This window comes from Periplaneta americana, chromosome 10, assembly GCF_040183065.1.
Source record: "Periplaneta americana isolate PAMFEO1 chromosome 10, P.americana_PAMFEO1_priV1, whole genome shotgun sequence".
NCBI lineage: Eukaryota > Metazoa > Arthropoda > Insecta > Blattodea > Blattidae > Periplaneta > Periplaneta americana.
The window spans coordinates 17,613,798-17,628,548 of NC_091126.1; the positions used below are offsets into that span (position 1 = coordinate 17,613,798).

The 14,751-nt window shown below is 35.5% G+C and overlaps 1 protein-coding gene across 2 annotated transcripts in view; it reads right to left on the minus strand.

Moving 5' to 3' along the window:
* Cln3 (CLN3 lysosomal/endosomal transmembrane protein, battenin) overlaps nucleotides 1–3,526 on the minus strand; it is a 71,437-nt gene extending 67,911 nt beyond the window's left edge. The window contains exon 1 of one of the 2 annotated variants that reach the window (XM_069836985.1): nucleotides 3,381–3,526. In XM_069836985.1, coding sequence (XP_069693086.1) covers nucleotides 3,381–3,384 — 4 coding nt within the window. In that variant the 5' untranslated portion in view covers nucleotides 3,385–3,526. The remainder of the gene's footprint in view (nucleotides 1–3,380) is intronic. The other variant, XM_069836984.1, reaches the window with a different exon arrangement.
* Nucleotides 3,527–14,751: the final 11,225 nt, after the last annotated feature.

The following is a 14,751-nucleotide window of genomic DNA, read 5'->3' on the forward strand; positions in this document are numbered from 1 at the left end:
AGAAAGATTGTCTGAAAGGGAAGAGTTAACCGTTAATTTTATTTCAATCATAGCCCTACATTATACGTTCCAAAATAAATAATTTTGTCCCTCCAGTAAAATAGTCGCACAAATTTGAATACGACAAAGAGTTCGGTCGTACCTCGCACAATTATTCAAAATAGTTTTATTCGTACGAATATAATAATAATAATAATAATAATAATAATAATAATAATAATAATAATAATAATAATAATAATAATGGCTTTATTTAACCTGGCAGAGTTAAGGCCGAAAGGCCTTCTCTTACACTCAACCAGGATTAAAACTTGCTTACACAGTTGAACATAAAACTGGATCGGAATTAAGTAATTACATACTGATACAATTTAGGTATATAATGAGATCAAAAGAGGTAGGTTACATAAAATTTACCTCATAAAATAAAAATAAACATAGTGAAATACATATTAATGTTGTTAGAAACGAATCACATAAAAACAGAAGCCGATAATTCAATAAAAAAAGTACACAGTAAAAATAAAAATAAACACATTAGTATACATATTAGTATTAGATTACAATTAAGTAGGATTTACATAATTAAACCAGAAACCGACAATTGAATAAAATGTACACAAAAATAGATTAATAATAAAAAACAACAACACAGTGGGATACATATTGGCGTTGAGTGATAAATAAACACGATTTAGATAATAAAAATAAGAAACAAACAAAAAAAAAATAAAAAAAAATAAATAAATAAATAAAAATAAATACAGTGGAACACATTCCATTAAATATTTGCAACGCGTTAGGTCTGGCAACTCATCATAAGATATTTTTCTAATTTACATTTAAAGGAAATTAAAGTTCGGCAGCCCTTGACTTCAGGCGGCAGAGAATTCCAGTGACGAGAAGTAGCAACAGTAAAAGATGAAGAATAAAGAGATGATGTGTGCAGTGGTATTTCTATAATAGTAGGCCTACGTATGGCAACCCTGGATGGTGTAAGTTTATGGCTGTCCATGACGTAACCATCAAGCAATTTTCATTACTTCGCTACTAATCACCTAATTTGTTTCATTTTCCAGCAATTTTACATACGAATTATAGTTGCTGCTTTTCCACTGATTGATAGGCTATTATTTCACATTGCTAAGAAAATTGACCTTTAGTCTGTGGTTATAGTAATCAGATAAGCTGATAAAGAATGTTGTGAGAGTGGATTTTACACATAGTTCACTGCACCATACTACTATCTTTACCGAGTGACGTTAAGGATTGCCGGATATTATCACAGTTTATAACTAAATTAGAAAGGGATGTTTTATTGCGTGACCTCGAATTTGAACAAGTTGCTAAGTATGATGCTTTGTACCTCAACATTTTCATAATAATTAGTGTTGTATATTATTAACGTCTTTTGTCTTTAATTTTCTAATACAAATTAATTAATGGGTGAGTGAATGAATGAATGAATGAACGCTGAATAAATGAAAATAAAAATAAATAAATAAATAAATAAACAAACAAACAAACAAACAAACAAAGAAACAAATAAATAAATAAATAAACATTATTCAGCTCTAGGCCCGCAAATGCGTAAAGAAGCTGTGAAAGTTGTTTAAAAGTTCCTTTTGTATCAGGTATGAGTAATGGGATGGGTGGGAGGGCATGGGAAAAGAAAAGGTTTATAAATTTTATCTTCTGATGAGTTCTGATAATTAAAAAAATTCTTTAGGGCGACCTTATACTGCAGAGTCGCATTGTTTGCAGTGGAATAAAATATATCTTCGTTGATTAACTGTATTGGATAAATGCATGTACAACATATTACTGCTATACTTCATGCAATATATTAATGTTTCCGTAACTTAAATTTTTTGATGGGCCATTTTCAATCATTGATGAGATAAAAATTAACATTTTAAAAAATTGTTCAGTCTTTTTTTGTTTGTCAATTTGTATTAATTGAGAATTACTTTTTAATACAAGAAAACAGAAACAAGAGAGTAATTTTGATTTATTTGAAAAAAAAATCTGCTCTTGTTCATTTTCTATCCATATACAGTCCCCTGCATTTAATTTCTTAACAATTAGCCTCTAATGATGATATTTATGTCTACGACGACGACGTTCTCCGCCATATCCGGAACAATGTTATAATTCTTGTTAGAATTTCGTCATGTAACAATACCCTTAATTGTGATTGATGAGATGTATAAAAGATATTATAGTTTTGTGTTTTCTTTCGCGAGCTCCAAAACACTTAGGCGTAAAACGAAAAATTGTCAACTAGCCAAAATTTCAGGTACTCCGTATCTTACGTGAAAATCGACTTACGAGTTACATTCCGTCTGCCCTTGACAGTTACATTAGTATTCTCCTGTAATAATCCGTGTATGAACACTTACGTAACCAATGAACTGTTGAATGATGTACAGTAGTAGGCCTATGTAACATATAAAGGATAATGGCCTACACACATCGTGTCGTGAATTCGCAACATGGAATCAGTACAGCAACAATGGCTGACAATATTAGGTGCGTAACGAGATGTTCTGCTGCAATTTAAACCATTTGAACTTGAAATACTTCCGATTTAATTGAAATGGCAACATTTTGCTTGGCATTATTTCTCTCTTGGGTACCACAACACATACGAAATAATTGTTACTGTACTGTTACACACATACGTTTATAGTGTCCAGCTTGAAATAGACAAATCTAATTAATCATATTTCTGTTCACGAAAAGCAACACATTTAATTTCGACAGAACTTGAAAATATCATTTGTCTATCAAAGTAGTTTCAAGTTCCTATAGAAAGAAACAAAAAGTTAGATTATGCTTACGTATGTCTAAGCGGCATGCAGAAAAAATGTAACAAATACGATTCTCTTGTATTTTCATCACATCGATATTTAAAAGCTTATAGCCTATGTATTCCCAATCAAAGTTTCCACTCAAAACTGCGAAATATATTCGAAGGTAACTTTACTTACGCCTTTTTTTCACGTAGTTAACACACTCCAGAAAATGATACAATAATACATTTTCAACAATGCGCAATATACAACACGTACAAATCCAGCCTGCATGTGGCCGCCGCTTAAAAGGATGCCTAGGAGTTGTAATAAGTGAACTGTATAATTATTATATTTAATGCACATCCATTATGCCACTTCTCTACAAAGCAAGGCATTCGTATCTGAAATGTAAAATTTTCTGAGTCTCACTTATAAATTTACGTTTCTGACGCATTCCGGCATAGTTTTTGTTCAGACGGTGTAAGAGGTTTTTCCTTTAAAGTTACTGACGTTATAAAATAATAAATTTGCACTGCGTCATTCACCTTTCATTCATTTCAATACAATATTGGCAGCACTCACCCATGTGTACAGTATTCCTCTTCACTGAAGCAACCTGCAGAATACGACTACATTCAAACTGCTCAAGAAACCAACCTCACAAAAACAATGCAGAGTGTACCTCTTCGCGCTCAAGGAGCGTGATTGGTTCACGGCATCTCTTTATCTACATAGCAACTTCCCCCTCAGCACTTATTCTTTCTGAGTATCACAGAGTGTTAGAGAAAAGTCTTCTTATTCAAAATGCATTAGTCAGTGGCGGCTCCTGCATATTTCTTAAGAGGAGGAAAGAAGTTAACAGCACAAAATGACACCTTATTGAGAGAAACAAGCTACAAATTAGCCTATATGCATACATGTAAGACTAGATAGTGTTAGGGTTGGCCTTCCCTTTTGTATAGCAATAATCTGTTTTTGTAAACTGAGTTTCCTAAATTGTCCAAAATATAATATGTTTTCACTTCCATTCATTGTTGAATAACTGCAAAAATTAACAATTACAAGGAAATTCACAACCTCGCAGCATTTTTCACGCTCACTACAGCATCACACGTGTTGGAAGAGACCAGCTATTAACACGTAACCGGAACCGTTTTACGGAAATGGGAATGAGAAATAATCTGTTAGGAAAGCGAGAACACTGCATCCACTGTGTTGCCACATGTACATTTTACAAGTTCAGTATCGCATGCTTTTGAAGAATGTCAGTTCTTGTAAAGTCATACTACCATTATTGTTCAAAGCTGTCGATGGCCGGTTAATTTTTTTATGTTAAAAATAATGTAGTTTGCAGTACCTTCAATTTCAAATATATTTGTACAAAACTGACAACTTGGCTGTTGTCCTGTCTAGTAGACAATGAATGAAAGTGAATTTCAGAGAAAAAGATCTGCAATACTAACTTAGAACTACTTCCTCTTTGTTTTATATAAATCCAACTTCAACTTTCAGATATCCTCGAAAGTTTCAGACCATGAAGATAGCTTATATAAAATGCAATGAATATATTTTGATTTATAATTTAAAAAAAAGTTTATATGGTGTCTTTCATAGCTTTACGTTAAAACTGTTTTTAATGTCTCTCCTCCTAGATGACGTGTTATAGTCTGGTTGAATGCAGCATCGTTAGATGGCAGTGGTAGCGAGCTTGCTGCAAGACCAGTGGGTTCCCGCCCATGCGTTGATTCAGAGGAGGATCTCCTCCCTATCCGTTCATTTACTTGCTTTAAAACTCTGCTTCTTTCTCTGGCCGCTAGCGCGCTGTTGTCTATGTGTGTTAACTGCAGTAAAGGAGGAATGGATTGACTTTCCTCCACACAAACAATCTCGCATCCTTCTCACAGTTTTCTAGCAGCACATGAGTGCGCGTGGTTTAAAACTCGATTAACCGAGGTTTTCTTATACCTGTGAACTTAAAAATTATCAAATCTTCCTCGAATTTCAAGGCATAAATTTCATTTGGTATTTACTTTCAAAAGAAAAAAAATGTGAGGAGGACGTTCCTCCCTTCCCTCCCCCGAGGAACCGCCACTGATTACAGTAGAATCCTCCTTATCCGAACCAATGGGGCCATTCGGACATTTTTTTATTAAAAATCCATGCGTGGTTACCATTTTCGTTAGTGCACTAATAACTCTTTAATATCTATGCCTACAGCAGCGGTCATCAGCACAGAGTACCCTCGGGCTAGCGTCTCTTACCCGCGGATAAGAGATTGCACTATGGTGCATCCGTGGCTGCTGGATGGTATGCTCTATCCCTTTTCCTGCTGTACTTCGGGGCATATTACGTTGCACAGCTTACCTTTTACCCATTGCAGCGGGTAATGACGACCACTGCCCTACAGGATGACAGAAGTGAATACACGCGGAAATAGTTATCACCTCTCGTTCAGTAGCAGTACCGCTAGTCCCAGGAATACAGAACAAGTGAAATGAAGGTGTGGAAAACGAATTTCTGTGTCGCATTCCTTAAGGAACACTGGGACTGAGTTCTGAAACTTTTAAAGTTTTTTATTCATTTCTTTCAAATTCGCCGAGTTTGTTGTGTCTGTACGTTTAAATAAAAGTACCAAATTTCATCAATTTTCATACATTAGATCCTTACATATTAATTTTCACGTATTTTAATGATATTAAATTATGCGTAAATTGAAAACATAACTGACGGCTTCAGAATAATTTTTGCTTTTAAAAATCTTCTGTGAGGGACTTACAATTCATGATAAAGAAAACTGCGCATGCATTTTTAAATTCGAGAATTGGTTCATGAGATAAAAATTTTCTTACAAATCATAATTTTTGCTTGATAATTTTCTGTAATTTTTAGGAGTTAAAAATTCATATCATGAAAACTTTTCAGTCAAAGCTGATTCCATGCACAGCTTTGTGTATTGCAATATGCTGAGTTTCATGTAAATCGGAGCACATGGAAGTCGCTGGGAACTTTATTATTGACCAAAAACGCAATTTTTAGTAGGTGTGACAATTTAAAAATGGTCGCCAGACCTTTAAAAATAGAAGGCGGGGGTAAACATACGACAGAATTTTAAACAAACGTATAATGCAATTATTTGTATAAAAATATTTTTACCATTTTGGCCAAAAATTCACTCTTAGTGTCTCTTAAAGGGTATTCACCCTTATTCGTAGTCTTGCTTTGGGGTGAGAACAAGACGATAGCTGAGGAAAGTGCAGTATTTAAAATGTTAAAAATAAAAATAGCCTTCTCTCCATTCGTTAAAGTTTTAACTTTTATGTTTGACTAAAGCATTTGGACCTGCTTCGCACTCTGCCATAACGTCACTGTGATACCTCCCCACCCGAAAGACGTCACATTAGAGGCGGCCATTGAATGAGTGGTGGCTTATAATCTTAAGGTGAACAGTAGCGGCCGGTGATCGAAATCCTCGGTGAGGTCAGATGCAACTAGTTTAAGTGCCTCCGATCGGAAATGTTTATTTATGATATTAATTATTGTTATATTATTAATATCATGATTACTGTATTATTATTATTATTATTATTATTATTATTATTATTATTATTATTATTATTATTATTATTATTAGCCTACTATTGATGAAAAATAATGTCACTCACCAAATAAGCTGTTATGCTGTGAGTTTCAGTGATTGTGATGAAGCAACCTACATTATGTGTTGAAAATCCCCTCCTTTCTGTTCTTTTTATTTTTTTCCCTTGGCAGCAACGAACAAGGGCAACAGAGAAGTTTATTTTGCATCACATTACCACTTAACCATTTATGTTGCCCATACCAGGCTGCAACAGAAACTCGCGTTTTAAGATTATCTGTCAGAAAAATAGTCAGCGACGTCGTAGGTATCTCGGTAGACTCTCTCTTTATTTAAAACTTCCTTTCGTTCAATATTATTTCTTCTTGAAAAAAGGACACTTTAACAATTAATTAACTACACCAGCATTATTTCTCGCATTTGTTTCTGTTTATATTTTCCCGAAATACATAACAACATTGGCCCAGATTCACTACTGTACTACGAATTAGAATAGCACAACACCCTCGCTTAAGTCATAAACTGAGACATAAGGGGAGGGAATAGTGTGGGTCTCTGCCTGCCAAAGCGCTGGAATTTGTGTTATTTATGACCTATTTAGGAAGACAAGTCACCATTGCTATTCCCACCCCACTCTACCCTTGAGGCGGCCCACGGATGTGAGGAGTGAAACCTGACCAGGCCACGAGGCCAGACGAATTGTGCCTCGGCTACAACGTTTTAAGCGCAAGCTCAAACCCCGCGAAAATACAGAAAATTCAGAAGACAGACCTGGCACGAACGATTCTGGCCTCAGGAACAAATTTTACTGCAAAACAGGTCTATATACATCACAAGCCAGAACCGGCACGAGCGATTCTGGCCTCAGGAATAAATTTTACTGCAAAACAGGTCTATATACATCACAAAGTTTTAAAATGCTTCTACAGCTATGCTTCATTCAAATAACTAATACATTATATAAAAACACAAAATCTGATTTCTGTTAAGCCAAGTGACCGAGGCCCGGTCTCACTTGCCTCAGTCCAACAGCCGCCACTGAAGGTGAATATAATTTAAATTTAATGACAATGGTTTAACACAGATTTTTATTATTACATAACATTATTTATTTGAAAAAAGAAAATAAATATTAAAATGTAAAATATAACAGGCTACATTCTTTTACGCCGAGAGGTGTACTGTGGTAGACAACCAAACACGAGACATCAAAACACTGAATACGTGCATTTGTTGGCATCGGGTTGTACTCTTGAGCTGCATGGCCACGATCTCTCTGAAACTCAAGTCATATGCAATGCTTTTTGTAAGCTACGTATATAACTTATTGGCTTTTAAGGAACCCGGGGGTTCATTTCCGCCCTCACATTAGCCCGCCATTGGTCCCTATCCTGAGCAAGATTAATCCAGTCTCTATCATCATATCCCACCTCCCTCAAATCCATTTTAATATTATCTTCCCATCTATGTCTCGGCCTCCCCAAAGGTCTTTTTCCCTTCGGCCTCCCAACAAACACACTATATGTATTTCTGGATTCGCCCATACGTGCTACATGCCCTGCCCATCTCAAACGTCTGGATTTAATGTTCCTAATTATGTCAGGTGAAAAATACAATGCGTGCAGTTCTGTGTTGTGTAACTTTCTCCATTCTCCTGTAGCTTCATCCCTCTTAGCCCCAAATATATTCCTAAGCACCTTATTCTCAAACACCCTTGACCTATGTTCCTCTCTCAAAGTGAGAGTCCAAGTTTCACAAGCATACAGAAGAACCGGCAGTATAACTGTTTTATAAATTCTAACTTTCAGATTTTTTTGACAGCAGACTGAATGATGAAAGCTTCTCAACAGAATAATAACAGGCATTTCCCATATTTATTCTGTGTTTAATTTCCTCCCGAGTATCATTGATATTTGTTACTGTTGCTCCCAGGTATTTGAATTTTTCCACCTCTTCAAAGGATAAATTTCCAATTTTTATATTTCCATTTCATACAAAATTCTCGTCACGAGACATAATCATATACTTTGTCTTTTCGGGATTTACCTCCAAACCTATCTCTTTACTTGCTTCAAGTAAAATTCCCGTATTTTCCCTAGGCCTAATCGTTTGTGGATTTTCTCCCAACATATTCACGTCATCCGCATAGACAAGCAGCTGATGTAACCCGTTCAATTCCCAACCCTTTCTGTTATCCTGGACTTTCCTAATGGCATACTCTGGAGCAAAGTTAAAAAGTAAAGGTGATAGTGCTTTAGCCCACAGTGAATTGGAAACGCATCTGATAGAAATTGACCTATACGGACTCTGCTGTACGTTTCACTGAGACACACTTTAATTAATCGAATTAGTTTCTTGGGAATACTAAATTCAATAAGAATATCATATAAAACTCTTAACCGAGTCATATGCCTTTTTGAAATCTATGAATAACTGATGCACTGTACCCTTATACTCCCATTTTTCTCCATTAACTGTCGAATACAAAAAATCTGATCAATAGTTGATCTATTACGCCTAAAACCACACTGATGATCCCGAATAATTTCATCTACATATGGAGTTAATTTTCTGAAAACAATATTAGACAAAATTTTGTACGACGTCAACAAAAGTGATAATCCTCGAAAGTTACTACAGTTAGTCTTTTCTCCCTTCTTAAAGATAGGTACGTAAAACTTATTTCAGACATTTATTCTAACGGTGGCTGAGTAGTCAGACCTTCAGCCTATCACGCAGGCGATCCGAATTCAAGTCCTGTTCAAGCCTGAAATTTTTCATTGAAGAAATCCATAGTGACACTTGTGGCGAACGAAGTTACAGTTGGGGTTATTCTGGGTGTTCTTCTGTTTCCTCATATGAGGCATCTACATTATTCCGTTAACTTTTTTTCCATCTCTCCGTGGCATTTCCCGAACGCCGGCTGGTGACGCGTGGAAGGGACGGACATAGGGATGAGTGGGATTGCCGCTCGATATTGTCGCACCATCGGATCTGTGCCCCTTCAGCGCTGTCGTCGTTCTCGGAAAAGTTGACGCCTCTACTCACCCCATTCCACCGGTTTCTCTCCCACTACGCCAAACAGCAGGCCACGAATCTTGCCGAATAGGGATGTTGCCAAACTTCTGCCAAACAGTGTCATGTCTCTTGAATATTGCTTATAATAATATAAGGTTAATTATTACTTATTCATAATTTAATTTAAGTAGGTCTAATGACGCTGATTGACTTACGATTGTTTGCAGATAATTATATTATTACAGTGGATATTTATTGGTTAAATTGAAATTGCATCAGAAACATCATCACTTTGCCAGCATTTTTTAACAGTATAATGTGGATGTATCCATGTTTCGTCTAAATACACAATATACTTTCCTTTTCTGCGAAATTTCGCAATTTTTCTTAAATAACTTGCCCTCCATGCTACAATATCATTTCTTTCAATCAAAATACATCTTGTATTTCTAAATTTTTAAAATCTAAATCCCATGTCTCGAATCACTTTCCGTAGCGTTTCTCTCCCTCCTTGGAAATTTATTGCTTCTCTCGCAACCTTCAATGATTTCTCCAATGTCGAAATTTCTTTCTGCATCGTATAAAATTCTTGTATCTTTCTTCTTAAAATACATCTGCCCATATCATCTACAAGAATTAAAGGTTCCCTTGGTCTGTTCTTCCTGGTGATTCTAGCTTTTCATCTCCTGCATAGACTCCCTCTCTCCTGATTTTCTTTATTAGGCGCTCTGACCTGCCTATATAAATTACATAAAAAAGTTGTATTATATTAATATTAGTTAAGTAAGTAATTTTAATACGTAATCAATTGAAATAAAATAAGCCTCACATGTGATCGCAGCTGCTCTTTTCGTTGCCTGATTTATAGGAAACAAATATTGACCTGTTTGTTTCTCTTCATCGCAAAATACTATTACTTGCTGAATAATATTTCTTTCGCCACTCCGTGCTACAGTGTTCATGTTGAGTTGACAACACTGGACTGCAAGTGCAAATAAACTGTCCCGCAAGAAGGCTCAAAATTGTGAGTAGTGGGAGAGAGGGATAGAAAAGAGAGAAATAGGAATACAGGGAGAGAAATGAATTGCCGAGGCTGAAAAGAAATTAAGGTTCAGTTCGCATATCTTACGGGGGCACAGATCCGATGGTCGGACTATACCTAGGTACAGTAGAGGAGGCACGACCTGCCCTGTGACTTTGTCATGTGCCGTGGATATATCACCAATGGGTATGGAGGGGAAAGATAAGTTTTAGTCCGAGATGAACTTTCGTGTCAGTAGAGTCATGTAATCATGGAAGAAGCTATATTCCTTATAGCTCATTCTTTCCTCTCTCGCACAGCTCACATGCCAGTTCTCGCCTCCCCATCTGTACACTTCGAGCCTTAGTGTAGTCAGCCTGTGTGTGTTTGGAATGCGCCTAACTTGAGGATTAGTGCAGTAGATCTTGAAAGGTATCAGTGCTGGGTCGTAGTGTCTCCCTCCCGTAATTCCACTCCATTCCATATTTCAGATGTTAGGTTTGATGAGAGGTACTGTCGGTGACTCAGGAGAAGACGAGCGCGGACTGAGGAAAAAGGGTTGTTAACAGAGAATGTTACCACAATAGTGCAATACTTGTACTACTAGTAAGTGGAAATAATGTTTCTGCTTACTAGTAGTACAAGTATTGCACGTGTTGTCGTAACGTACAGTATTCAAGTGAAAAAAAAAAAATGTTCCCGTCAACTTCTGTTTCTGTTCTTTCTTAACTTGTAGAGTAAGGAAAGGTATTTTCGTGATAATTTTTGCAAAATCTTTCAAGAACATGCCTACTGTAGAAAATAGTTCTAGCGTCTGCTAGTAATACTGTATTGTTTCACGGATGGAAAAACATGATTGATTCAATCTTTGTTTGTGCTGGCCATGACAGAAAGTTGTATTGTGCGCTGCATATTTTCTTAAGAATTTCGGTAGTTTTTGAACTGTTTGTAGTGTTGCAGCGATTGCTGTGCACATATTTAAAGTAAGAAGTCCATACTTGTACCATACTGTAGTACTTGAGTTCCTCTAACTGTACATATATTTAGATTATATTACTGATATTAATGGCGTCAATTAAAGCTTAGGAAATGGATGCGATTTCTTAGCCTTCTTCTCGTGAAAGTGATGGCAACCGAACAAGCCTCATTGTTTCGGTCCATAGCAAGAGTTCAGACAAGTTTGGGGGCAGTGCCCCTCCATAACTCCGCCTATGTTACTTACCAATCCTGCAACTCATACAAAAATTTAAATTATTAGAAAATATGTCCTCAAACTAAAGCAACTGAAGGAAAATTGTGAATTAACTACGTGCAATATTGAAACAGAATTTTGATTTCTCAATCTAGTAATTTAAATAGTTTTTTACTTTGTGTTTTTTTTAATAAATCATACAGTGCCTAAGTATTTAAGAAGTAATTGTAACATGCTTTGCTTCTTCAAACACAGGGATCCAGTAAATGTATTAATTTCTCCTACTCGCGTTAATTCACTGAAAAATAATTTGAACTGGTTTTCCATCAGCTTCAAAATAATTTTGATTGGTTCGGACGAAATAATTCTATTTCAGATAAAGAGGAAGGGGACTCTTTACTTGGAATAGACTTATTTCCTTGCTTGTGTTTGATGTGACATTGCATTAACTAGATTTTCAATGTTCAAATGCAACATACTTTGTATAAGACTATTTTTCTTACTTAATAGAATGAGAAGTTCTGTCTTGCGACACAGGGCCAAACTGTAAGATGTTATATGGAACATAAATTCATATTAACCTTGGCATTTGAAGAAGACATAATGATGTACATCCTACAGCCATTTATCTCTCGATAATGAATCTCCTTTCCTACTGAACAGAAAGCAACGGGAATCAGAAAGTGATTAGGGGCATTGTGGCATAGAAAAATTCGCTATCGAAAAGCAGCATTTTCAGTTCCTTAAACTCAGACTCATTTAGATGAGATGAAGGTAATTACGAATTAAATGCTAGATTTTTAAAGCTGTAGTACTAGTAATGTTAGTGGAGCAGTGCTAAATTTAATAATACAATTGAAGGGTCCAGAGCCATAGTGGGCCATTTATTAAAACTGGAGAAAGCAAGATTTAAAGTTAACTGAATACCACAGTTTAATGAAGACTGGCATGTCATTTAATTTTAATGTGCATACTTTATATTACTTGCTATATTTTTCATTAATTATGGTAATCACTTAATTTTAGCCCTTGTTTTCTTCATTTCTAATATATGGCGCTTGGCCCACTATGGCTCTGAACCCTTCAATTTTAATAAATAATAATGAGAGGAATTGCGCAAAATGTGCATTTCCTTCTTTATGCAATGTACAATGATCCAATTTTGTCATTAGATATAAATGTCAACACAGAACAAACTATCAAAGAAATATTACTTACACTCAATCCACTAGTGACAGTTGCACCATGTATCTTCTATCAACGAGAGATTAATTCATACATAATGACTTAGATTTTTTATTTATTTTTAGAATTTTAGGTTTTTTTTTTTTTTTTCCAGGATTGATGTGCTTTAATGGGTACATAATTCTCTAATGCATATTTTGCATATGAGTTGGACCAAAGAATGGGTGATTTAAAAATTTTTCTTTTTCTTCTTCCAAGTAAGCTCAGCTGCATTTGGCTGCAAACATTCTTGTTGTGTTTAGAAGTGTACCGGTATACTATTTAGTCAAGACAGAGAATTGGAGTGATGCACAACGTGAGTATGCCATCAAGTCTTATTACAAAAATGGTGGGAGTTCCGTGATCATACAGCACTTGTTTTGGCAGCATTAAGATGTCCATCATACTGATCCAGTGCCATCTGCGCAAGCTAGACTGGTTCTGCTTTAAATAAGAAGCCTACAGGAAGAGTGAAAAGTGTACGAACACCAGAGAAGATCGCTGCTATAAGAGCAGAGTGTTATGCCGCAATAATCAATTTTTCGATACTGGTACATCAGGTTACAGAGCACCAAGAGATCAACAATAAGACATGGCACCAGCAGGACGGAGCAACCAGCCATATTACTGAAATAACAATGCGATGCATCAGATGTTTGTTTTCGAATTATCTTCTTTTCTGGCATAGAGAAACAGAATAAAGAGAATACATGATCGGTAAGGTTGCAAGATGTAGCAACTTACGAAATCTTCTTGTGGAGTACTTGAAAGCAGTCTTCAGTCATCCTCTACCACAGTTCATAAGATATTGGAGGACTCAAACAAAGATTTCGTTACGAAGTTTCTCAAATCTCCATGGATATGTTGCACCATGAGGTAGTCTCTCTACTAATCAAGATTCAAAAAATGTGTGCAGCTAAATGGAGGCCATTTTAGGAATGTGGTTTTCAAAACTTGAGGATATTTTTACATAAACGCAAATGGCATGTTAAAAAATTTATATTAATTGTAAGTAACACTTTCTAGCACACACATCAGTAATAAATATTAAGTATTTAAACTAGCCCAATTTTTGGTCCACCTTCTACATGCACTCCTAAAACTTTTAGTGTGATTAAGACATCCTAGACGTCCACAGAAACTTCTCCTTGACTGTTCACCTGGGACCGAAAAGGTCAACTGATGGCCTAATTTCTGCTTGGCGGACGATGATGATAAAATTGAATTTTCTATTGTGAAAGATAACTTCTGAAATTATACGAGTTTTATTTTCCTCGTGCAAAAAAATTAATGGCTGGCACTTACCACTTCAAGCCTGGAATGTAACAAGCCACTAGTCAGTCTCCAGTCAGTTTCATGGACTTGTATTGAGAGATATATGGATGACTTAGTATTAAAATACGATTTAATTATTGCATTTCAACTAAGAAAATTTTTATTTATGAAAAATGTTAAAACTATAATAGAGTGATTTTAAACAGAATACATAATCTATCACAGCTTTCATAATAAAATACAATTACATAAAAATGTTTCAAGTTGTGGGTATGATCAAAAGGAGCAATTCTCTTATCCATTACCTTATGATTCAATTAACTAAATCTGAGTGCCCTCAGACTTCCCAGAAACACGTAGAGTCTGAGTGCTTGAATGTATGGCATTATTGTTTAAATAATTTACTGGAAGACAGCAAATTATAGTACTTCCATTAAAATGGAAATGAGAAATGAGGGAGGGGAAATATGACTGATTACATTTGCATATGGTAGTGTGGCATCAATATCTTGTAATTCAAAAAATAATTTATTATGAGAAGCATGTGTCTAAAAGTTTCTCACAGCTGCTGGCATAACAAAGATAACATAATAGCATTTAAATGAATTACATTTTACAATATCATTAG